This window comes from Lycorma delicatula, chromosome 13 (assembly GCF_047948215.1).
Source record: "Lycorma delicatula isolate Av1 chromosome 13, ASM4794821v1, whole genome shotgun sequence".
NCBI classification, from domain to species: Eukaryota; Metazoa; Arthropoda; class Insecta; order Hemiptera; family Fulgoridae; genus Lycorma; species Lycorma delicatula.
In genome coordinates, this window is record NC_134467.1 from 35,054,011 (window position 1) to 35,081,573 (window position 27,563).

At 34.3% G+C, this 27,563-nt stretch overlaps 1 protein-coding gene across 1 annotated transcript; it reads left to right on the forward strand.

Moving 5' to 3' along the window:
• Positions 1-100: 100 nt before the first annotated feature.
• LOC142334140 (uncharacterized) lies at positions 101-27,239 on the forward strand. Its single transcript, XM_075381899.1, has 6 exons — positions 101-958; positions 9,831-10,106; positions 11,626-11,759; positions 13,453-13,752; positions 22,019-22,688; positions 26,818-27,239. The coding sequence occupies exons 1-6, from the start codon at positions 911-913 to the stop codon at positions 27,220-27,222; spliced, it is 1,833 nt and encodes a 610-aa protein (XP_075238014.1). The 5' UTR covers positions 101-910; the 3' UTR covers positions 27,223-27,239.
• The last annotated feature ends 324 nt before the right edge of the window (positions 27,240-27,563 follow it).

A 27,563-nucleotide genomic window follows, 5' to 3' on the forward strand; every position in this document is an offset into this window, starting at 1 on the left:
ATTCTTACAAAATATTTACAGAAATTTATGTTTGTAAACAGAAAATCCGTGATAACTTATTTTTACGATCGTTTCCCATCTACAATATATAATATTCATACTTATAATTTATTTACATGGTAATCACAGGCTCTCTTATAATTAATAGATAAATGTATATTGAAGCGTGTTAAAAAAACGCGATTGACCGTGATATGAACCCGGGATCTTCGGATAAAGGCCGAAACGCTACCACACAACCACTAAAATAGATATATCTCACATAATTAAAAAAAAAACTTTCTTTCAGAAAAAGTAAACTATAACAGTTAAAAAACAAATATATTTATGAAATATGTGTAAGATCCAAATACTTCATAAATTAACATTTTATTCGGCTATAATTCTGGAACCAATGAAAATAAGCACAACTTATGACTTATAACTGAAAAGTACTCGATGACCATTATTTCTGCAGTTAGAAAAAATACAAAATATTATTTTTTTGGATTTTGGGCTTTTTTGAACATTTTTGGTCCACTCGATTGCAATCGAAAGTGGAGACGCATATTTATATGTTACACCAGTCTCAAATAAAAAATTTTACCATCCTACGGTTAATAGTTTTGAAGTTATGCGAGATACATACGTACGTATGTACTGACGTCACGCTGAAACTAGTCAAAATGGATATTTCTGGTGAACACTGAAAACAAAAATTTTGCGATCGGTGTAAATACACAAATGGAAATGTCTACTAAGACATTAGGATTGGTAGTGGCATGCTGACAGAGACCAAACTAAGGAATGTGTAATGTTATCAAGTTTAGAGATTCTGAATGACGACATCCAGTAAGTCCCATCAGGGCTAGCATTGGTTTGCGTGGTGTGCCAACCGTAATCTTCTCAAGGCGTTCCCTACGGAATCAAGATGTGTTTGAAATGTTTGACCGCCATCTTAAATCCACCATTTTATACAGTTAGGTGGATATATAATTTATGTTTTTAATTTAAATTTTACGAATAAAAAATGAAGTTGAAACGGTTAAGTAAAGTAACGGTTAGTAAAGTCTTCATTTTTTGTTATAAGTAATAAATTTTGCAAAAACGAAATTACTCCTATGGTAATATAATTAGGTAATACGTCTCATAGTTGTTACTTTTTTATTTCGTATTAACATAAACATTCCATAACAAACTTTAAATGGTTATTATTATTATATATATATATATATATATATATATATATATATATATATATATATATATATATATATATATACGTTATATATAATAGTCAAAACATCAATATCAATAGCCAATACAATAAAAAATAAATAAAATAATTTGCTCTTGAGAACAAAGATTTGGACTATGACTTAATTCTCCAATAGTTAATTAATTTGTGGAAAATCAAATACTGTAATTGTACTTTGGAGTAAGAATCCATGATGAAAATTTAATAACTTGTAAAATAACAACTAATTTACTACTATAAAAAAGTAATATATTTTTAAATATAAAAAATTATTTATATGATTATATATTTACAAAATTTATTATATTAAGTAATTTAGGATAGAAAACACTTAACGAAATTTTACCACTAATTATTGCGATAATTAAAGAAAATAATACTAGGTAACCTAGCAAATAGGTAACTTCGTTAACTGGCATTTCTCCCACCACCACCCCATTCGGTCGCCCTAGAGCATAGACCAAATGTTCCGTGCCAAGAACGGCTACTGTGCCTCAGAACGGTTTAGCGACCCAAATCCTAAAAGCTCCTAGTGAGATACCTAACGATCGTGAGCGAATCAAGCAGGGTGCCATACAGCACCCGCTTAAGTGTCCCAATCGCTCACTTGTCAAACATAAAACTAGATCGGGGAGGCGCACCCCTTGTAACAACTTCAACTATATGTCTATAAATTAAAAAAGACAGCAATTTTGGCTGCCACGCCTCGGTCGCTGTATGCCAGCTAGTACCTGTCCACCATTTAACAGCGCTTGGAGCTGATTTGGCTGATCGCCAGCCCTATTACCAAGGTTGGTTTCCAGCAGCAGAGCTGTAGGAGTCCAATTACATTACATTTAATAATCCCTTAAAATTAACGACGACGGTTGAACATAGCAACCTCATCGAGGAATTCCCACACGGTCCGACAGTGCGGCTCGCGCCACACTGCCTCGCCGCTTGTGAGCGGCCAGGTTTCCCCCTGACCTCTAAGTTCAAGGGTGGCTCGGTCTCTGGCCCCCCCAAGAGCAGGGCAGTCGTACATCATATGTACATTCGACTGGACCTCCCCACAGACACACAACTCATCAGCCACCATGCGAAACCGAAACAGATATTGGTTCAGGTTAACATGGTTGGTGAGTACGTGGGCACCCGACGCCCTTAGAAAAGAACTCGAGGCATAACATCTCCCCAGATCCTGTATAAAAGTATACAAGGATCTTCCCTTAGTCGTGGTGTGCCATTCAAGCTGCCATGCCTCCATCGCGAGGCTTTGTAGCCTTTTCCGCAGACGGGAGATGGGCAACTGGACGAAAATTTGTTCCGGTGCATTGTGATCACCGTTCCGCTCCGGTTCTGGCCCGGCTCGAAATCGCATCCCAAATGCCTCGGCCTCCCGACCTCTTCGCAACTTCCACATGACTGCCCGAATTTTCACCACTAAATCGATTGGGAGAGCCTTTCCCAATACAGTAGTAGCCTCGTAGGAGGTTGTTTTAAATACACTAGTGGATACTATCATGGCTCTGCGCTGGGCACTCCTTAAATTTTGAAGTAGTGCTCTATTCCTTTCCAACCTATGCGCCCAAACTGGCGCCGCGTATGCGATCATACTTTCGAAGACGCCTCGGTACATCAAGTACATTTGGCGGCGCGACAGCACGTAGTCTTTCCGTGCAATCCTTCTAAGTTTGTGCATCACAGAGACAGCGTCCGCCGCAACTTGTTTAATATGGTTACTAAAAAGCAACTTATCATCAAACAAAACACCTAGGTACTTATGAACCCTTACTTGGCTGATTACACAGCCTTTATATTTAATGTGGGGGTTTCGACTGCATGATAATTTGTCTGCGCCCTTTAGAAGCATAAACTTCGTTTTGGGCACAGAAATCTGTAAATTTTGCATGTCCATCCAGCCTTCAGCGGTTGACAAGGCCGCCTGCGCTCTGCTTTCTAGCTGTGGTCGTGAATCTCCACGAACTAAAAGGGGACAGTCATCGGCGAAAGCCTGGGCCGTGACTCCTTCTGGGAAAGTCAATCCCAGAAATCCGTCAAACACCAGGTTCCACAGCAGGGGACCGAGAACGGAACCCTGCGGGGTCCCCTGGTGACGGACTTTTCCACAACTAGGTGCGCATCTTTAAACTAAATCTTTTAGCAAATAGGTAATGTTCATAAGAAAGTTACATACTGTAATGGTTACCATGATTCAACTTCCGGAAAATACTGATATATCTACGCGTTTCACATCTCGTAGACCCCAAAACCTCCGTTAGCTAAAAAGTTTATATATAAATATATTTCACTTTATTTTGGACACAATAATTGCCATAATTTTGTGCTAATCGCTTTTAAATTGATACATAAAATATAACGACCCTAAATCTCGGAGGAGTTCGTTAATGGGAAAAATCAGACGATGGAGGTGGAAATAGAGGGCTTTATAAAAAAAAAATCGTTATGCCGTTATTATTAAATAATATATCGAATTCGTTTAAAGATTCGACTATTTTTTGAATAAGTGCTTAGAATTTATTTAAGTATTGTTTTTTAATATCACCAACCATTGGCCCAGGGAGTGGAAAAAATGGGGTTTTGAAGATAAACAAAATAATACCTCCCTTAAAAGGCACAGCATGGAATCGGTTTAAAGTGGTCATTAGTCCTCTGTAATTGTGATAAGAGGCTCTTTTCACAATTACATCAAAATTTTGTCGTATGCTTAACATATGACACGTTGTTTCACACGTTTAGTAGAAGACTATACCTATCATCTTAAAATTCCAGCAAAATTTTGATCATCCCTTCCATTAAGGGTTGGTCATATCAAAAATATTACAGACAAAAGTTGTAACTAATCTTTAGAAGACTAACGACCACTTTATACCGATTAGATACTGTGCCTACTAAAGAAGGTACGTATTTTTTATCTTAGAAAGCCAATTTTTTACAACCCCTGGGCCAATGGTAGGTTATATCCAAAAATTTTACTTATATCATTTTTAAGCCCTTATCCAAAGAATAGTAGGATCATTAAAGAATCCGATACTTTATTTAATAACAAAGTTATAGCGATATTTTTTTAATCGAAAAAGCCGTCCCATTTCCACCCCCATGTTCCGATTTTTCCCATTAATCAACTCGACCAAGATTTAGGATCGTTATATTTTATGTATCAATTTTAAAGTGATTGGCGCAAAATTACAGCAGTAACAATAAACATTTTAAATTACGGTGGTTTTGGGGTCTGGGGGATGTGAAACGAGAAGATATGTCGTAATTTTCCGGAAGTCGAATCATGGTACCTATTACAATAGGTAACTTTCTTATGAAATCTACCTAAAAGAAAATCTGTTTCAATATCTCGGCTTTAATAGGGTATTGACAAATTTCTATAACATCATAAATTATTAATTTTGCCACTAGGTTGATCCGCACTTATTTTTACCTCCTAGTATATTTCAGTTTTAAAATATGAAGGCTTTTTCAGTACTTTAAAATTTAAAAAAATTAAACCTCTTTGTATATTTAAATGTTAATTTCTCGCTTATTTTTGTATTAAAAGAAAAACTGTAAAAATTAATTAATAAATTTTCTTATGAAGCCAAATTTATTATGATTTTAAATTTTTTTAATAATTGGGATAACTCTTTATTGGAAAATAATTTATTATAATTATTCATTTTAGAAATCTCAATTTTTAACACGCGTGGTTTTTTTTTTAGAAATAAATATTTTACGCTACAATATGTTGCGTGTTTTTTATGGATCATCCAAATTAGTATTCTTGGAATGAATTTTTTGTTTATATTTACATATGTTTTTAGGTATTGATTTTATAAATGTAACCAATCCATTATTATACTGAATTAACGAATTATAATTTCTTAAATAAAAGTTTTGTTGATCAAAACTAAATTAATAAAATAATTAATAAATAATAAAAGATTCCTGTGAAAATATTTCACAATTTGAATGAATGTTAAATTTATAATTATACTAATATTTATATTTATACAAATAATGGGCAGGCAGGAGTAGGTTGCGTGATGAACAAGAGGATAGGTAGGAGAGTGGAGTATTTCAAGACACATAGCGATAGAACCATTGTAATAAGGATAAAATCAAAATCTAAACTGACAACGACTGTTAACGTTTATATGCCTACAAGCGCCTATGATGATGATGAGGTAGCGTGTGTATACGAAGAGATTGAAGAAGCAATTAAACACGTAAAATGAGATGAAAATTTAATAATAGTTGGAGATTGGAATGCAAGCATTCGAAAAGGCAAGGAAGGTAATATAGTGGATGAATACTACTGGGCAAAAGAAATGAAAGAGGGGACCGACTTATAGAGTTTTACACGAAGTATAATTTAGTAATTGCCAACAACCAATTTAAAAATCATAATAGAAGAATATATACTTGGAAAAAGCCAGGCGATACTGCAAGGTATCAGATAGATTATATCATGGTTAAGCAAAGTTTTAGAAATCAACTCGTTGACTGCAAAACTTACCCTGGAGCAGACATTGATAGCGACCATAATTTGGTGATAATGAAATGTAGATTGGGGTTTAAAAACCTGAAGAAAAGTTGTCAGATGAATCGGTGGAATTTAGAGAAGCTTGAGGAAGAGGAGGTAAAGAAGATTTTCGAGGAGGACATCGCAAGAGGTCTGAGTAAAAAAGATAAGGTAGAAAATGTAGAAGAAGAATGGGAGAATGTTAAAAAGGAAATTCTTAAATCAGCAGAAGCAAACTTAGGCGGAATAAAGAGAACTGGTAGAAACCTTGCGTTTCAGACGATATATTGCAGCCAAATGAAATTTTATCTAAACTTCAATTCGGAAACGTTTCCTTTGTGAGTGTCGAATTGCGACCCTTCTAATTTCTGCGCTTACGATAAAATTTTCGCGGACTATAATTTTTAGGATCCAAAGTAGAAATTGATTTAGCGGTTTCATATGTAATATGACCTATAATATTAAAAAAAAAAAAAACAACATAAATCCAAGAAATCTATTTTAAGTAATTTTTCTACGTTTATATTTTAAGAAAAAATTCTACGTATATTAAAATATTGAACCAAATTCCTGAAATACAACGGATAAAAGCAGTGTGAAAAAATAAGTACATATATATATTTTTTTTTGGTTTAAAAGAATTATTGGACCCTAAAAAGTGAAGTTTTTTTAGAAAAAACCCGATGACCCATTTTTGACATGATTTCCATATTTTCACCTTTAATATACCTATTCTCGCTACACTCGCCAGGAATGCAATGAAGGGAATATTCATTAGTGATTTACTACAACAAAAAAAAAAAATAAGGTAATAAATAATTTCCCAAACCTGATTGTACCTTAAATTTCAGCAGATGGTGGTGGGAAAAAAATTATTGCGAAGGGAAAGTTTATTTGTTTAACATGTTAGTATTGTTTGCCTATTCTATTATATAAATACCGCGTTCGGGTATTTATTTATTGACTTAGTGATCTCTTTTCGATTGATATCTTAGTAGAGATTATTTGGAAAGAGATTTTCGTCTTGCTGTTATTTTCGATACTTATATCCATTTAACATTAAATCAGGTTTAAAGATATTGTTAAGCAGTTGAAAAAAGGTAAAAATATGTTTTTTTTTTGTTTTTGTTTTTAACTAATATGATAATTTATTTAATTTAAATTGTTTTAATTTATTTTTTCCCTGAACAGGCATGCAAAGACCACGCAAATATTTCAATTATTCTGTTCTGATTTTAACTCTTTCTCTTCCATAATTATTTCATTCTACTCTATACACTTCTTCGTTCTTCTATCCAGCACATGCGCTCTATTTTCTTTTTTATATTATTTATAGTTTTATATTTCTAAAATTTAGCAATCTTCGTAGCGCGAGTGACAGCGTCTCGGCATTTCACCCGGAGGTCCCCGTTCGAATCCCAGTCAGGAAATGGCATTTTCACACGCTACAAAAATTATCACTCATTTCATCCTTTGAAATAATACCTTACGGTGGTTCCGGATTTAAAGGAAATTAAAATTTAAAAAAAATTTTCAAAATGATTCTAGAATGGGAAGGTTTCTTCCCATTCAGGATTTCTGGTTTCAATACTGTGTTACAGTTACATTTTTCTTGTACAAATCTTTAATAAAATATTTCAATTTCTTAAAGACAATTTTTCTATTTGCAAACGCTTTTTTATCCGAATCATTTTAGGTTATTATTTCACCTACATATTTAAATTTATCTGTGAATTTTTTCCAAATTTTGTTTCTATATACTTGCTGTTCTGTTTAGAATCTGTCATTATTCCTGTTTTAGATAAAGACATTTGTAAACCAGCTTTATAAGCAAATATTTTTGAAAACTTAACTTGATAAACTGACTGTTTTTTTAATCAAGAATTGCCCCCCTAGGCTGGTATAATGGTTAACTCGTCACCGCAAATTAGCTGTTTAATGCTTGATTTTTGAAGTCGAAGATTCTAATGTTCAAATCCTAGTAAAAGATAGTTGCTTTTATACAGATCTGAATTCTTTTGGACACTGGTATATGAATTTTTTATTAACCAGATGAATCAGGAATGATCAGTCTGTGTCTGTCCAAGATTACGTTTCATGTTATTCATATTATCCTCATCTCATTGGACTGTGGGAGGAGGTTGCTTATTGTTTACTAGTTGAAAACATTGCAATGAACAGATTAGAAATAATATTAATATAAAAAAATTATTTTGTAATGAAATTTACAAAATATATAGTTGAGAAAATGGTTGTTTCTAATGAACGGCTTGCAAACACAAACACACAACATAATTAAAAATATTAATCATTTTATTTAAATTTAATATTTTTTAGTTTATGTAATTCAATGATTCTAAGTAAAACACGCGAATGCGATATATAATTAGAGCTGGTTTGACGGACATTACTAACTAATTTAATTTCACAACATAGAGTAAATTTCGCTTTTACGGTCAGCAGACTGGTGTAGCCGCGGTGTATAATGCACGAGGTACAGTGTCGACCGAGCGACCTAGTTCAAGGCCCAGTCAGACCGAATTATTCTTTACACTTTAGATATTCATTTATTTATTTCTACTACTCACCTGTGTTATCACATCATAGCAGACGACTGAAACAGCATTTTTTGAAATTGATACAGTTTTGCTAACATTTTTGCAAATCTTGTTAACAAGTATGCCTAAAAAAATATGACCAAAAAATAGGTGAAATCTCAAGATACTGTGGATAAACGTACGCTACAGTCTCACATACTTGAATTTTTAAGTTGAAATTTAATGGCATCAATGTCCTATACATAGAAGTAATCTGAAAATGTTTGGTCAAAATTGGACTAGTAGTTCTGGAGATATAATGTGATTTACAGGCCAATACAAAACACACACACACACACACACACACACACACACACACACACACACACACACACACACACACACCCCTATTCCCCTTCAGACTGTCCACTGAAGTCCTTTTGGTGCTAACGCTTCATAGACTAGCAGGAATACGCTACAACGGGGCACTAATTGTTTGGAGGAAGCTATGCGCCGCCTTCTCCGGAGGGAGTCGCAATTGCTGATTTAATTTAATTTAATTAATTGTAAGTATAAAGGTATTTTAAGGAATGGATAATGAAAAGATCTTCCTCTACTTCTTCAATGGCTGCCCTTCATGTTGCATCTCTGCTGGACTCTTTTTCTGGACTCCTGTCCGTGACGTCAGGTCGCATAGTGGGTCTTCTTTCTTATTTTTCTCCTTCTTCGGATGACCTCTTCGTTCTTCTTTGGCCTGCACTTTACGAGACTCGGCAGTAATCGAAATTACATACCAGTAACCTTGATGATCCCGTGGCCCCGAAGGGCTAAACCGGGGAAAGTGCAGGTTTCTTCTCTCTTCGTTCTTCTATTCTATGCTGTCGGTGGCTGCTGGGCTCGTTCCCTATTCTATTTTCTTGAAAGGAAAGGAGATAGGGAACTTACAATTGTGGTAAAGTTGATTCGCGATCGCGGTTTGAGAGCGGCGATCACCTTCAGTCGAAGAAGTAGATGAAGTAAGAGCTCACATTACATAATGTTAATCTTCCAGACACACGTGTGTCCGGGAAGGGTTTGGGGGAACCGCGTGGCCGCAGTGAAGACATATACATCTCTGATATTAATATAATTAAAATATCAATTATCAAGCTGTATATATTGAATAGGGGGCACAAAACTCTCACGAAGAAAAAAATCCCGCGCATTCCCGACTCCAAACGGCGTTTATTCGATTCCTTATCTCTGTCGGCATTGTGGCAAGGCTCCAATTTTACAGAATTGTCGATGCGGTAGTTGTTAAGTCTGAAAAAAATACTTATCGGTTTTCATTGTCTCTTAGCGAGACGGTACAGCTCGTTAATTCGTATTATAATTCAAACTAAATGTTCACTCGCGATTCCGGAAATTTTACTAACGCGGTATTCCGGTTGTAGCCGGAAAGCCGCAACGGGGGTGATAGTTTAATTAATATATGTAAATTTTATACCTGTTTATTAATTTAATATATATTCATATGTTTATTTTATTTTATTTTTTTTTTTAGGTAAACGAAATGAATACAATTTACTCGTACAAATATTTATGGTTAATAGAATTTTTAATATTTATCAGTTTATGCAATGATATTTACGCATCTTCATTAACACAACTATTGAGTCTTAAAAAAAAAACAGAAGATGTAAAAAACAATAATGACATAATATTTCAAAGAACATGTGAAAAATTTGGTTTTTCTCAAAATCAAATAGGTTTATATAACAGATGTATTGAAATGGTATGGAGTCTTGAACCAAATCTTAACCCTTCTGATATGGAAGCGGTATGAGTTTGAAATAAATTAATCATTATATTTGTATTAATATATTATCATATCATATAATTACCAAATTTTATTTTAAAGTTTAAACGAGAAGTTTTAGCAGATCTATGTGGCTGAGTAAGTAGAGACTCGGCTTTTTGTGTGGAAGTTCCGGACTCGAATCCCGATCAATACTGGCATAATTTTATAAGCTATCTATTACCACCGCGCTAATGCTATACATGTTGAATGCCTGTCTTTCATAATAAAAAAATAACTTTTAATCTTAATGGAAAAATGATGAAAAATTAAATAATCGATTTCATTAAATCGAGAAATACTGACAAAAGTTTTAAATTTTTTGAAAATTGAAATTTTTTGAAATTAAAATATAATTGAATAAAACTGTTCCATAATAAAGAAAATTACATAAATATAAAAACGTTTCCGATGTTTTGAGATAAATATCACAGTGTTCTACGAAATCTCCAAAGAAAATAAAACCTCAAATTCTTTCTGACCTTGGAAGTAAATAAATACCATCAAAGTACACAAGCACGTCACAGATATTAGTTGTACGCAGGACTTCCTTATCAGCTTGTTTGCAGATAAAAATGTAGATAATGTTTTCCTTGTAATAATAATAATAATAATCAAAAGGAACTTAACGTTTTACAAAAAATTTCCCCAGTTTTAACAGAATTGTATTTTAATAAATACAATTGCTTAGTTCAATAATTAAATAAGACAAGTTTTTGTAGAAAGATCATTCTTTATTAAACAACAATAATCTAAATCCCCGTCTACATTTAAACGCTTCTCCGAACTTTCTGCATGATTTTTTATTTCACTAGTAAAGGATTATTTTCCATTTTTATATTTTTGCCTTAGGTGTATTGGTTGTTCTTGAACAACTCACCCCACCAATTCGACGCTTCATAAAACTACCCAATTGAAAAGACCATACAAAAATATTCTGATCCTATGAAATCGGAACAGTAAAATGAATGTACCAACCCTAGAGAACTACTTTTAGAATCGTTTCCTTAGTCTTTTGAATAGTATGAGTTCGGGGCTTATCATGAAGCAGAAAGAAACATCTTTTGAGATAAAACTTGAACATTTCCTCCTGTTAATAAGTTTCACTTTATTTTCTAGCATATCAAAATAATATTATTTGTCAATAATACGTTGTTCATCAAAATAATAAATAAATAGAAACTTCATAATAAATCGTGAATAAAAACAGTGTCCCAGGAAAACCCGAAAAAAATTTTATAACATGATCTACTGGTGGAAATAGTTGTTTTACTGCTGAAAAGGTTTATATAAACATAAGTCAGGATACGCATTTTTCGAATACGGATGGCGAAGAATTTCAGATGTTCTAAAAAATAGCCCCAATGTAATTTTTGAGAACCAAATTAAGGAGTAAATTCGTGTAAATAATCGACCCAAGTTAAATTACAAGTATGCAAAAATTAAAAATTATTATTATATTTTAAGTTAAGCATTATTATATATATTTTTTTTTTTTCAGGTAGCAAATAACGTAAAATCATGGAAAATTAGTCTTGTAGATGCAAGAGAATTACTGAATATGTTAATTGAATATAAATGGGGAGTAACTGAATACGGTTTATTTCTTCAACATTTGGATAAAAATCCTGATAGGTATATAACCTCATATTGTTATAAATATTTCACACGGTGTTTTTCTACACAAAAAAAAAACGTGACATTAACATCAGTTACCTATAATTTCAATTAATATATAATATTTTATAAGGTGTAATAATTAATAATTTTTTTTACTAATAATAATAAACATTTTTTTCTTTTGTGGAACTGCATTTACGCACAGAGTTTCGGCTCTCACTGGTAATCTTGTCCAACCTACATCAGCAGATTACCGTATCAAACCACAACATTTTCTACCAGGAATCGACCCGGAATCGTTTTACTCGTTACTTCACACTGACTCCTTCTATTCTAGTCAGTGAAGGCCTACCTAATTTTCACCTTGCTCAGGACTATCCCAATCGCCCGTCTGAGAATGCTCCCGACGAATTAGGCTACACTCTCCCAGCAGGAATAATTTCTTTTAAGCATTTGCTCAATGGGGTTGCGATTCTACTTGATCCATAGTCAAGCTCGGTAAATCGATACTAGCCGGGAAAATTTAATTTTTATTCCTAACAGTAGCTGCAACTTCTTCTATACAATGTCTCAGTTCTTCTTGTTTGCCAGTACGTGCCAAACGAACGACATCATCCAACAGCAAAGTTAAAAGACGGCTAACGTGAAATCCAGCTAGCCAGTTTAGTAATCCTTTTCGCTAATCCATTGCTTACTATGTTATTTAAATGTTATTTAAATTATTTATCACATCACGACAGTAGTAAGCAGGTTCGCCAACATGGAGAAACCACATCTGTATTCTATCTGCAAGTGGTATATCTTCCCACATTTTCATAATATTTATTAGAAAAAATTAACTAACGCTTTGCATTGAGCGTAGGTGGTAAGAAAAACGGCCTATGAGATTATCACTAAGATCATAGCATACATTAGACGAAAATGTGTGTTGGAAATGACATGTAGCAATCTACATAGGTTTCTTTCTGTTCAATTCTGATCGTTCGATAATTTACAATGCCATTTTTTGACAACACGATTAAACAGAAATTAAAATATTACTAAGGAAATTGGGATGATGTTCACATTTTCTAATTAAATGTATTTTCCAAAAAAAGTTTCGTGTTTTACCCGGTTTTTCTTAAAACCGAAGTTAGATAGACGGGTAAAACCCCTTATATCTGATCAATAACCGTATAGAAGTATTAAATCGTCTGCTCGATTTTTGTCCTAAGAATTTAAGTCATGCTTCATTTCACAGACAGCAGGGCTAAGTGTTCGATGAACCTTAACTCTCTAAAGAACCGTTTTCTGACGAGTGTTTATGTGAACTTAGTTTTTATTTTTAGCTACAGAATCATCTCCTAATAGATTGCGGCGCAATTTGGAATCACGTTGTTTATAAACAGAGCGTAAATAAAATGAACAAAACGCGCTCCAATTTTTGTTAGAAAATGGAATTAGGATTTTGAATTTCGAAATTGGCATTTAATTCAAAATACCATAATTTAGATAAATTAAATTAAAAATGTAATTTTTATCAAATTAAATTAATTTAATTTACATAAATAATTTAACGTATGAGTACACTGAATTTATAATTGTGGTGCTTTTCATTTATTATATTATATTTGCAAAGAAATTTTAGAATTTCCAAGTCTTCCCTTTAACATAAGATGATGATAAGAAATACTTTTAGATATAAAAAATATTTTTTTCTTGCAAACAGAATGAATTGTGTAAAAAATGTAATGGAAGCAATGCCTTGGAAAGAATGGAAATTATTTTGTGATGAAAAATTTGTTAAAAGATTTGAAACATATGAAAATATGCCTTTCATTGTAACACCAAAAGAATATTTAGAAGAATTAACTCATTATATGAAGGTGATGCATATTTACGTTAAAAACTGGTTAACAAGTATTGATTTTCAAATTACACAAAGAAAAAATCCTACACAAGTACAAGAATTCGGATGTCCATATCCTTTTGTCTCAGCAGTTATAGATTTATACAAAAAAGGAGAAGGGTAAGTTATTATACATTTTTATTTTGTTTTACAAACATCCCAAAACCTGTAGGGGAAGTCTTCCACATTGTGGCGATTCATAGTTCTGATGGTCTTTAACAGGAGTCGTATTAAAGACCATCAGCTGATTACACGTCACAGTAATAAGCCAGGCCTCGGTTGGGATGCCACCGATATGAATGCATCGTTGAACAATTATTTCGGTGATTTTTTAGCTCAGCTTTATCCTTCCCTGCAGGCCTCATACTGACATCTTGAATGTCGTACATCGCTGCCCTCTAAACTAGCAAACCGAATTCGCGGAAGGTCGAGCCATGCTCCTATTTCTACATTTTACAGAGCCAGTTTGTAAATATCGCATGGATGTAGAAAAGAAAATTAATATCATACGACCAGAAATGATGTTCGCAACAACAGAGTTTACTCCTAGCTCGCTTAGTGAAATAATTTTAGTTCATACCCCAGACTTTTATCCCGCGTGACATTTACATTCTTTCAACCATCATTGAGATACTGCTACACCTCACGGCTGCATAGAACCATGCCCAAAGAGTGCGGTTGCCATCTCTCCGACAGTATCGTATGCAAAATCAAAAATTGCCCTCATCAAAACTGTGCTACAGCTCACGGCTGCATGGTAACTGATGCTTTCAGCTGTGCAGTCGCCTTTCCTCAGACAGCTAAATAGTCAAAATTACCACAATTCACAAAATCACAACAATTTCAATCAAATCGCGGATCGATTTCAATACGCCTACCTCCGGCTAATCAGCTGTACAGGCGGTCCCAAGAAAAAAAGGGGTTCTATTCTACTTTTACTGCTTCAGTAGTTCCGCTGGGAGGCGAGGAAACGAAGGAAGCCAGCCACAATACTCCATTCTCTACGAGTTTACCAATTGACTTGCAGATCAAGAAAGGAATTTAGTCAGTCTAGTTCCCTGACAACTCTGGTACGTTCACCTTCGTACCCGAAACAGACAGAGAGGACACGGTTCACAGTGTCATCGACTCTACTGTAAGTTCATCTGGTCCGACTCAACGAATCCAAATATAGCCAAACAATTTCTAATCGCACCATGTCCTGATATGAATTGGGTTGAGTACCGATTGGGAAAAAACCAGCTAATAGTTCGCAACTTTCTAAAGTTTGGAAATATACCATACGTGTATCGATCGGTAGAAGAATCGTTCCACCTAACCTGCCAAGAATCAAACCTTGGTCTACTATTTCTTGCTACTTCTCACGTGTTGGAAATATACCGCTCGCTACGTTTAGTAGCTAGAGTTTCATTAGGTTTTCTGCCAGCGATTACAGAGACTGCCTCTATCAAGACGGTTGTATAAACTCCGACAACAGCCAGCAGCAGAAGACGATGGGCACACAATAATATGTCCCAACATCAGTGAAACTGAACGATGAACCCAAATGGGCTCAGCATACAGCATTATGGCGTCACAGACCATTGACAGACATTGTCAATTCGCCGGCCACGTTACAGACTTCAAAGCTATGCTGCGCAATGAAATATTCAACAAGTTCACTGCTATCAACCGTGATCCCACTGTGCCAAAGAGGCAATTTGGCTTTCGCATCAACACCGATGAGAATTGGATAACCCATTACCAGCCTAACAATTCTATCCAACCTATCCAAATGAAGTTCACATGGATCCCTGTACCGAAAGTACAAACTAACAACAACAAAGTCCAGATCATCCACAGGAAGCTTGAAAACAACGTGTTGTATGTCAGAGGATTGTTGTATGAAGACGCTATCTTTCGACTTCCTACACAGAACAGCGGATTTACTATCACCAACGAAAAATTTCTTTCAGCTTGGGAATCCTGACAGATCACACTTTACCACATACGGGTGTTTCAGAAGAAAGGCATCGAAGCTCCATTTCTAAACTACTTCACCTAGCTCAACCTGGACTACACAGGCACTCTGAGCATTTATTTGTTCAAATCTAACCATTAAATAGTTGATGTAGATCTCAACAGCCCTTAAGCAACAACAGCACCCTTTTACGGTTAACTTATGGTGGTGCGTTCTTCTTATGCGGGCACTCGGGATTGTGTCTCTCCTCACCAATGTGCGCGCAGACTGACGCGTACTTGCCGAATTTGGCCCTATGGCTAACCGGTAATACTTAAAACATCGCTGTACTTCTAGGTATTCCTTGACGCGGCAGGATGTGATATAAACGAAGATCCTATCCCTCAGACACAAATTTCTGGTGGACACCAGCACCTAATTAAGAAAGCTTGTGATACCATGAGACATCACGCTTTCCAGTTTTGAAGACGAGCCTGCATTCCTTTTTGAACATTGTCTTGTCTACGTCGGTGTTCTCTGATTGAAGGCAGGACATTATCTTCAGAGAGACTCCTATTGATATCATACACGATGACACGGTGACATGGGGCCTCCGCTTCCGCTTTTGATCAACCTGCATCTCCAACTTTTTGACAGCAGGAGACTCCGAGATAACCGAACAGTCTCCTTGGTTTCTGCGACAACAACCAGCCCCTTGCTGCTCTCCAGGATGTCACGGTTTTTGACATTTTTCCGGTTGTTGCGAATGGAAACCCAAAAATCCTGTATTAAATCCTTGCTCGAAGTTTTAGAGCCCGCCGCTCTGTCGATAAAGGTAACTTCCGGCTTCTTAGCCACTTTGCTGGCATCACGCTTTGTTTTCACAATATCCCGATACCGTCTGAGCTGTGCTGGAAGTTGAACAATAACCTTTAAAACTGCTTTGGCTTCTTTGGGCTGGGAAGCAAAAGCTCGAACGCCTCCACGATTAAGAGAGAGCCTCATACATCTTCTGAAACCGGAGGAATATCGTATGACTTGCGACCGGGCTGACTTTTTCTGGCAGATTTGTCTGCCTGGTCTACCCTTCGCTTTTTTAAAAATTTCCTTTGTATGGTTAACCCGGGTTGGGTGTCCCCTGAATCCATCTCCGATTCTTCGCTATCTTTTGCGGAGATCGACAGTATAGTGTCGTGCCACCTCTTCCGCCTGGACTTTCTAAGTACGTCACTAAATTCTGTACCATCTAAGACCGGAAATACAGTATACCTTTCACCCAGGTGAATAACTAGTTCTCGCTGTCTTCCTTCTGCCTTCTTGTTGGGCGATTCCACGATCTGAATACATCCCGCAGCAAGTACAGGCAGCTGGGGACTTTCTGTATTATTGTGTCATGCTTTGTATCTCTTGGCCACTACTGGATCGTTCGAAAACCACAGATTACGAACCTCTTTCTGAGAAGAACGCAAGCAGAACTAGCTAGTATTCCCTTGCTTCTTACAGGGTCTTGCGACCAGGATGTTGCCACCTTTCAGCCGCGATAAGGTGGGTACGGGTCGTATAAATTAAACCCTGATACTTACGTAGAATTCAAATATAACAAGTCTAAAATCAAACACTTCTGACCGTGTCCAAAGTCTGAGAATAGGTAAAAGCCTTGATACTGCTGGAAGGTACACACTCCACCAGAAGCCAAAACATCAGTAAAAATGGACTCAGCCGCAGTACTCTTGACGCACTCAAGGAGACCAGAGGTGTTTGTATTATAAACAGGTAAAAAAGAAGTTAGTAGAGTTTGGCCGTTTATTATTGGCAAATGGACACAGCTGTGAAAATGGTAAAATTAGTCACTCAAAAACGAGGAGTGCACATGCTTTTTAACAAAGGAAAAAACTCAGTCAGCTACAGAGACGGTACATTCATATTCACAATCATTTATAAGAGCTTCTGCAGTTGAATGATCTTTTAGGGAGCGTATTTACAATTGACATTACATAACATATATTTTATACTACTACTACTACTATAAAATTCGAGCGAATTCTTTCACAGGCCGTAACTAAAAACAAAGAATTTTAGACGTTTGTTTATATTAAATTTTTTCGTTATTTTAATATCGAAAAAATGTTGAAATTCGGGCTGTCAACGTCAGTGTTGTTGACAGAATGAACCTAGTTAAGGAAAGAAATACGCAGGCGCTACTATAGCTAACCTGTAAAAAACTCCTTGAAACAAACTGTCCGCATTTCGTGCCTGGTATACGTCTAAAATCGAGTTACCAAAAACGAAAAGCCAAACTCTAGTAAATGACACAAAGCTACTGACCAATTACATTGGTAGATTTATCACTATTGACACCATAATTTAGTGATTGGTCATCGATCTGGAATTTGTACGTCTACTCTACGGGTAATGACAAAACTTCTTTCACGTTTCCTGTTAATCTTCATTCGATGTTGAACAGGTGTAGAGCATACTACTGTAGTTGTAAATCGGCCCGTTTTTTCATATTCGTTCCGTTATAATATAAGCAAAAAATTTAGCTTTAGACTATTAGAAATCTCTAATAAAAAATAAAAAACGAAATTAATGAAATGGTAAAAGGTTACAGAAAAACGAACAGAATAACGAACCTTAGGTACAGTAATATTTCAAAATTCCTTACATTTCAATGTACATATCACTCAGAATTATATTCTCTACAAGCTTTCTTACTAAATTATTCCCATTAATTAATCCATTAACAGAGCTCTCGTTCTAAAAACCTACAAAAAAAATTGTTTTTCCACACCGAGTATTGTGTTTACGTCCGAACATTTTAAAAACTAGTATGGTTACAGTTCTAGGACCTATTTTATCCTATTTTCCAGCTCAAATTACATAAGAAACCATAGGTTACTCCTTAAACTTGGGTCCAAAAATTTACAATCTGGATTTATCATCAGAAAAGCTGAAATTCGGGTGATATATTCCGCTGGACAGAACACAAAAAAACATCTCCAGACTAATGTTTATATTTTTTTTCCTCTACTTTCATGACTGAAGCATGTCCTGAATGTTTCATTGTTTCTTCGTGGGATATTCTGTGTGTGTGTGTGTATATATATATATATATATAAACCGAGTGTCCGAGATTTTTCTTACCAACTGTGATATCTTATTAGAAATAAATAACTCCTATAAATGAATCCCTCTTTAACGAGTAACTCAGATAGTTTCCTTCAGTAAATTCTAAATAGTTCTGTTATTACATAGGAAATAACATATTGTCCATCCACCATGCGGTCTCCACGGCACCCGCCACCTCGCGGGGACATTCTTTATCCGCCATAGACTTGATCTTTCTGTCCAGCGAACAGGTGGCTTGCTATGTGGATTAGGGCGTACGCGAGGAGGAGTCGCTCTCAGAACATTTGTTTGTCGAATTTGCCGCGAGGACTTCCACAGGCTCTTTCGCCCGGAATGGAAAATTATCTCTAAGAGTGGCTGTATCCGATTTGGAGAAATTATCCAGGCTCGGCTTACTGGTGGGTTGTCACCAGTGGATTTATGGGTGTGTTTCAATATGTCTCTGCCGCAGCGGGTGTTTGGATTTCTTGTAACCTTACCCGCCATACTTACTGGTAGATGGACGACATCGCTCGCCTCAGGGGTCGGCATGACCAGTCAGAAAATCCCTCAAATGGACCAAGAAACGAGGTACTCCGGGTGAGCAAATGAAGACTCCTCGTCTTAATGCGGCGGCCATAGAATCGTACAAAGCGGCGATAAAAAAGCCAAGAAGGACGGCTGGCTACAACCTCATGCTGCCACTCAGAAGGATCGATAAGGGAATGCTTCTAGACTGATTACCGACAGGTTTGGTAGATGGGTTCCTATTCTAAAACAAGAAAGCGTGTTCGGGGTATATCGGAGTCTGTTACCTAGAGAGGACGATCCTCCGATGGAGGGGACTGATATTGATTGATTAATCATCATTATTCAGCATGGAGGAACTGCTATAGGCCGGGAAGCGGCGAAACTACATACGAGTCCAGGGCCAGAAGGTACCCCCACGGAAGTTATACGGATATTCGTGAAGAAAGTGGCAGTAGCACTACTAGATGTTTTTAATGGCCTGGTGCTATCTGATTTTATCGTTCAACAGAGGAAGGAATCCCGTTTGGTACTCCTCCCGAAGCCGGCACGACGAGAAGTTTATCGTCCGAATTGTGTGATTAACTTGATTTGTAAACTTCTAGAGAAGATGATTGATGCTCGTTTGAAACGGGACATTGAACTTCGTGGAGGATTGTCTGTGCTTCATTACGATTTCCGTGGAAACAGGTCGTCCCCAGATACTGTGAGTCATGTGTGTCACTTGGTCGAAGAGGCGACATTCGGGACCTGGCGTACACGGCACATCCCGGCTGTTGACCTGATATTCAGAATGCCTTTAATTCTGTATGTTTGGGAACGGTCTTATGCTTTAGAGCGACCGAATGGGGTGGTTGCCAGTGAAATGCCAAGCAAACCAATGTCCGGCAGGTAGGCGCCTCTTAACACCACAACGGATTAAGATTGGTGACATTTTTCAGATGGAGGCTGCGAAATATGTTGGTGTAAGGCTGGATTACCGTCGCTCCTTCACCGTGAATGTCCGGGAGTTATCATAGAAGGCAGGGACGATGTTGACTGCCTTGAATAGGTTGTTAGGTAATTTGGCCGACCCTCGTTGTGTTTTTGGGTGTTCTACTTAGAGGCAAACAAAGCATAAAGACCGAGTCCTGGCTCCTACGGGTGGGGGAACAGGAACAACATAGTCGGGCCTGGTAACCCTACTCTGGGAGTTAGATTGAGCCGGCTTATTAAAGTAAAAGGGAATCTAATTCGGGAGACAGGAAAAAAAAAGATGGTCCAGGAAATATATAACAAAATTTAGGACATGGTCTACTAGTAAAGATAAAGAAAAATGATCATGCAAAAGTAGATTTGGAAACGTTTTCATTCTTCTCCTGGAATGTTTATTCATTCCTAAAATTAAATCCTAGATTTAAATCTTGGAACGGAGTAAATTAAGGGATATATTTAAAGTTTTATATGTAATCTGACCTAAAAAAAAAATAATAAATTGAAAAATTGTAGTATTAGTATTTAACAAGAAATCTTGGTGAACGAAAAAAGACGGGTTGACTAACACACCAACAAAAAGTTCTTTTGAACTTCACCAATAAAAAACCGCAGAAATGCGCGATACTGCGAAGTCAACGAACTATATTTACAGTTCTAAACATGACCTAACCTAAAAGTAAATGAAAATGGAGAAAAAATTTTAAAAAAGCCCCAAAAAAATATTTCAGTTCATCTAGATTTTTAATAAAGAATACGTTGAAAAACTCCCTCCAAAATCTAATTCTCCAAGCTGAATAATTATAACATCCACACGATTTACATTAACACAAAACAATTTTTAAAACTTATAAGGAAGATGAAAATTTAACAACATAAATCTAATGTATTTAGTACAGAAATGATTGTAATAAAAAAGGAAAAATCAAAAACAATTTTCATGACTCTAGATAAAATTATGTTCTTAAAATGTAAGGGTTACAAAATATAAAACTCTAGTTAGTCGTTTATGAATATCGTAAAAGGACAATGTAACATAAACAATATGTTTATCCGTGTTGATAAAATGTTTAGAACCAGAAATCTATAAGTACGTGAAGAATCGATCTGATTATTAAAATAAAAATTCAAAGAAATATAGGTAATCATTAAGAAAATATTTATTATATAAACATTAACTCACATGATTCTGATTACGTAATAAATTAAGTTAGTATAAGAAATTATTGTTTCATGTTTTTTGATTTTCTAAAAATACGTTTTATTAGAATATAAAACTAATTACCGCAAAAAAAAAGATATCTTTAATGAGATTTTCTGAGTGATTTCCTAATATTTAATTGTAGTTTAACACCAGAAATTATACTAATGTAAATTTTATGAAATTAATAGAAAAAAAAAGTAGAGGGTTTATGTAAATAGTATCTGAACTAAAAGTATCCATATATAATCATCTCTTGTGCATAGAATAAATCGACAAAAAATTTTTTCAAGATTTATTGTTAAACCGACTCACAATGTAGTTGTAGTCGGATGAAATTTTGACTCTAAAACAGGCGGTTCAGCGCATATATTGGTTCGCAAAATTTCAATCAGTTACGGATATTCAACGGCGTTACGAACCGAATGAAATATCGATCCTCCTATATCCAAGTTTATTTTTCAGTGGGAAACGTCTTTGTCTTTTACAAACTGGTAATCATCCAAAGTTTCAGTTAGTGATGAAATTGCGGATCGTGTAAGCGATGCTGCCTGTCCTGGTAAGTCAATTACAATCTGTATGTAGATATTTGCAGAGATATTGTATTACATATATATATGTTTTTTTTTTTTTTTTAGTAAATATTCTATATACGAAATCGACGACCTGTACCACGCATTATGTTTCGATGGTTATTATTATAAATGGGATATAAATGGATTTAGAAAATTGTGTAATGAAGTTGTAAATAGTAATATTATTATTTATGATTTAAAACGTATATTGGAGTTCGGTTCTAAAGTTGTAGAAGCAATATATCATTTTGATGATTCAGAAAGATTACAAATAATATACTACAATATGTATCTAAAATTTTGTGATGATAGTGATTGTAGGAAAGATTTATCCGAATTTCTAGTAAATATTTTTGTAAATTCGTGTCTGGATGGTGAAACATTATTAGATATAGATCATCAATGTATAATTGACAATGGATCTGTCAGCATGGACCTACTGGAATTATTAAGCACAATTAGTTATGATATTGTAAATATATCAAAAAATCAAAGAAAATGTTACAAGAATTTGGTTCTTAAATTATATAAGATGTATATAACTGATACTACCATTAATTATAGTAAGGAGAAAATATTAAAGTTAAAAAATATTACGGCGTTAATAAAAAATAATAAATGGAATATTTGTGATTACAATTATCACTTAGATGAAGTTGTTAAATTAAAAATGAATATAGAAGACTATATTGGTTTCATTAAAGCAAATTCAAACGAAACTGAATTAAATAAGGTAATAAAAATATTTATATATTTTAATAAAATAAAAATAAAATATTTATATTAAGTAACAAATATTTATTATTTTGGTCATGGAATAATATTTGACAAGACATTAGAAGTTATAAAGACTGAATATGAAATTAACCAAACGAGGAATTAAAAATTAAAAACAGCTAAAATATGATCGCATGAATTTTCTGGCTTTGCTGGTAAAGTCATACAGTACCCTAATCTTGGAAATTAATTTCAATTAACACAGTAATATGAGTTTTAATTGTTAATATTTTAAGAAATTTGATTATAGAGAAATTGTTTAAAATAAATTAATACAGTTACTTTTTTACGCATTTGAATAGTTGATCATATATAACAGTGTTCTTTGGTGATTGGCTTTCAAATAACAACACATCTTATGAATAGTCGAACTGAGACTGTACAAGACTACACTTCATCTATATTCATCCTCAATCATATTCTGAAGTAATATCTTATATTAGGTCCAAACGCTAAGATGCAAAAGAAACGAGATCAGTAAACGGAATCGTTAGTTTGGTTACCAACATAACCTTTCCAGTTCTCTCTTTAACCTTCGGAACCAGTGTAAGCTATTAATTCATAGGATGATAGTTATGAATGTAAATGAAGTGTAGTCTTGCAAGGTCTCAGGTCATCCATTCCTTAGATGTGTTAACAACTGAAATCTAACAATCAAATAACACCGTTATCCAGGATCTAGTATTCAAATCCGTATTAACGTAACTGCCTTTACTAGGATTTATATCCTAGAACTCTCGACTTCGACATCAATGATCTGCGATGACGAGTTCATTACTACACTTATCGGGTTTGGTTATCAAAATATATTTTTTTCTTAACTACTTCAGCGTAATTACTTCACTAGGTATTACATTAGAAGATGAGATGAACGGAAATTTTCGTAGCGTGTGAAAATGCCAAGCCTGACTTGGATTCGAACCCGGGACCTCCGGATGAAAATCCGGGACGCTACCACTTGCGCCACTGAGCCCGGCGTATCAGTGTTTGATATCATTTTATCAACAAAATGTTGTAAATATAAATAGTATTTATCAATAAACGGTATTTGATCAAATATAAATTTTCTCAAATACACAGAATTGAGAAATGAAAAAAAAAGTGTTTTTGATTTGTATTATTTCTGAGTGATGATTAAGCGAAATAGAAAACAATTCCATGGTACATTTGCTTTTGATTTTCCTTAATTAGATGCAATTTTAGCTTCTAAAATTTAATATTTGTATGACTTTCCCGTCTGATGGTTTATACACGCTTAGACACACAACATCATTTTGCTTGTCAGTGCTACACTAGTGCTTCTTGTAGTAACAGGAAGTACTATTAGATCAGGATACCCACGTAGCCGCTAGTTATGAGAATTTTGGTGAGACTGTGCGATTTTGAAAATAAGTTTCTTCGCAAATATTTTTTTAATGTGCTAAAGTAAAATAAGACCTTAATTAGCCGAAATCTCTAGATGCTGATGTCGACCTTGCTCTACAGCCTCACCCTAGACCTTTAAATTTGAAATTTTAATGGCATCAATGCCCCATATATAAAAGAAATCTTAACAAGTTTGTTCAAAATCGGGTAACTAGTTCTGGAAGTATAAAGTGATTTACAATAGCATACCGAATATACCCGCGTACATATGAAATTCCGGAAATTTTCTTTCTGGTTTTTTTGGGTTCCTTACGTGTCAAAACGTCAAGATCCGGAAAAACTGAATTTATCAAAATTGGGTCGGTTACAGTACTTTCCCTTCTGCAGCTATAAATAACTCTGCTATAAAGTTAGACACGAAATTTTGTCACATTAAAAATAAATTTTTTCGTTTATTATGTATATTATTGGCATACCAGTTTAATCCATAAATTCTACATATCTGGTGAATATAAAGGAATTTTACCTCCAAGGGAAAAATTACTACTTAACTCTTGATTAAATTTAGACAAAATCAAAAAATTTTATTAGGTCATTTCAGTTAATTTTTATTTTTTGTAATTAAATCCAAATTTCAATTTATTAACATGTATTTACCAAATATAACGTAACGTTCGGTAAGGTTTTCTAATTAACATTATAAATTATATTATATTAATTAAAATTGGACAAGTTTATAGATCTCCGAAGCAGCTTTCTGGATTCGGGTCCCGAAAGCAGCTTTGTCCCTGGCGATGACCATGTTTGAGACAAATCATCAAAGAGCACCGGTATATACGATCTGGTATTAAAAGCAAGTACCTTTATTAGAATTCAAACCTGAAATCAACTTCTCAACTTCCAAATCTGCTGATTTACGAAAAGTAGTTTAAATGCCTAGACCAATCCAGCGGGTTAGCATTAGATATACAAATTATATACAGTATTTTGAGGAATAATAAACTTCCAAAGTTTAGAATATTTAATTCTATTTTTATCCCTACCCACATTAAAAAAAATAATTAAGGCTGATGATAACCTAGAAATACCAAACAAATTATAACTGTTATTATGAGAGCAAAAAAAATAAAATTTTTCACATGTACGATTCAAATATAACTGTAACAGCCCATTAAGTGACAAAGAAAATTTAAAAAAAAAATTCATTATAACATTTAAAAAATAGTAACTTTTTAATTTTTATGTAACACTTTTGCGGCTAACCCTAGGCACGCCTTTTTCCAATAAGTAACGAATTTTCTTTGTTAATTTATGCTCTAAAATACATCTGATAAAAATGGAAATTTTTTCCTCGATATCTTGCAACCTCTAGACAAATCTTACTCATAAAAAAGGATATTATATTGGTTTATTGCTTGGTGATTGTGCACACGTTTTTATTTTAGCTGTTATTGGCGAATAGCAGACCAATGATGATGCACAAGGCGGCTGCACACGGCTAATCCATATCACTAGAAGAAGTTCGTTATTAATTAATTTAGAGATTATTTTTTTTCTTTTTTTTTTCTGAATTTTTATGGGCATCGACTGCTAAGGTCATTAGCCCTCGTCACATTCTTTAAAAGAAATTATTATCTCCATCAGGATCGTCATATGTAAGGGTGTAAAGGGCCCTTACATTTTATTTAAAAACACAAACTTCACAATAAACATTAAGACATAAAAGACAAGGACAATCACAAACACTTACGGGGTGTAAAGGACCCCGATATTAAAATTTGAGATAAGGTTCTCAAAAGACCATGAAATTAAAATTTCAACTTATCAATACCATTTCTTTCTTTATATATATATATATATATATATATATATATATATATATATATATATATATATAAAACTACCGCTTAGAGATTCTTTTATCACAGCTTTAAACTTTCATTTTATAGACTTTTAAGAAGTCCACTGGCGTGTAAAAATGCAACTATATTTTCTTCATTTCCATTATCCAGATCAGCACTAATATTATTTCTAAGATGGAACCTCTTTCTGAGGTCCTAATATATGGTACACTCTTCTATTAGATGCTTTATTGTCAGTGTTTTATTACAAACACCGCACATTGGTCTCACTTCGCCGGTTAACAAATATAAATTTGTTAATTGCGTGTGACCGATTGTAAGTCTGGTCACTTTCAGAATGTAAATCTATTGTAGTCTTGTACAGTGTCAGATCGACCGTTCGAGAGTTGTATGGTTAATTGAAACCCAGCCATCAAAGAATACCGGTATCGACAATATAGTATTTAAATACTATATCGTGGATACCGATTTACTTTGATTGTTTCGTTTCAATCAATCACACATCTTACGAACAATCGATCTGTAACAGTTAAAGACTGTACTTTATTTACACTCATACATATCATCCTCATTCATCCTCTGAAGTAACAACGTTCAGAAAATAATTTTTACGTTTCTGAAATCTCTCCATTTCTGTAAAATAGTATTCTCGTAAACGCGTTCGTATCCTCAGACCGTTTAGCCGTGTATATGGTAGGGACTAGCGAACCGAGCCTGACCGGCTAGTGTTAAAAAATATTATAATGCCCGCTGTACAGAAAGAAATATTTGGGCAAGTTTTAAGAGCAGCTGGTAAATTAATAATCGATTAACAAATAGTAATAATAATTTTAATAACACTTTTATTTTTTTTTACAGATGACTGACATATTGGTTTACATTTCAAAACTTGAAATTGAAAATATATGGACTATACTGGGGAAAATGAAATTAAAAAGTAATTATAAATTTGTTGAGATATTACAATGGAAGGACTCTGAGATCGCTATACAATCAATTAAATATTATTTCAGTTTAGATAAACCAATGGATTGTTATACTGATATTTTGAAAGGGATAATATTGTATAATATAAGAATTGGTGGAAACTTAAACAAAGATCAGCATGAGCGGATTTATAAGTTGTTATGCCCAAATAAAGATGTTGAAAAATTAAACCTCATTGTGGAATCCATAAACTCAGATGAATTACTTGCAAAAAATCCGGAAGAATATATATCTGAATTAAAAAATAAATATAGTCGTAAACTCGCTTTATTTTGATTGTACTTATATTTAGATCTACGAATATTTATTGAAATAAAAAAAATTACAATAATAAAATGTCATTCTTGATACAATTTCATTTATATTGAGAAAAAGAAAACGCAATCCAAGTTGCGAGATTTAAAAATAATTTTATAAGCAAACATATATCAATGTTCCAGTAACATTTTTTTACAAAATATTTAAAAAAAAATATGTTTGTAAACAGAAAATCCGTGATAACCAATTGTTAAGATCGTTTCCCATCTACAATACTAAATATTCATACTTATAATTTATTTACATGGTAATCACAGGCTCTCTTACAATTAATATATAAATGTATATCGTAGCGTGTT

What these genes read in the sequence shown, in the direction of transcription:
- LOC142334140 (XM_075381899.1), top strand. Translation starts at nt 911, where the DNA reads ATGTGTTTGAAATGTTTGACCGCCATCTTAAATCCACCATTTTATACA. An exon ending in TTGGATAAAAATCCTGATAG is followed by an intron (nt 11,760 to 13,452) that starts GTATATAACCTC and finishes TCTTGCAAACAG; the next exon opens with AATGAATTGTGTAAAAAATG. An exon ending in ACGAAACTGAATTAAATAAG is followed by an intron (nt 22,689 to 26,817) that starts GTAATAAAAATA and finishes TTTTTTTTACAG; the next exon opens with ATGACTGACATATTGGTTTA.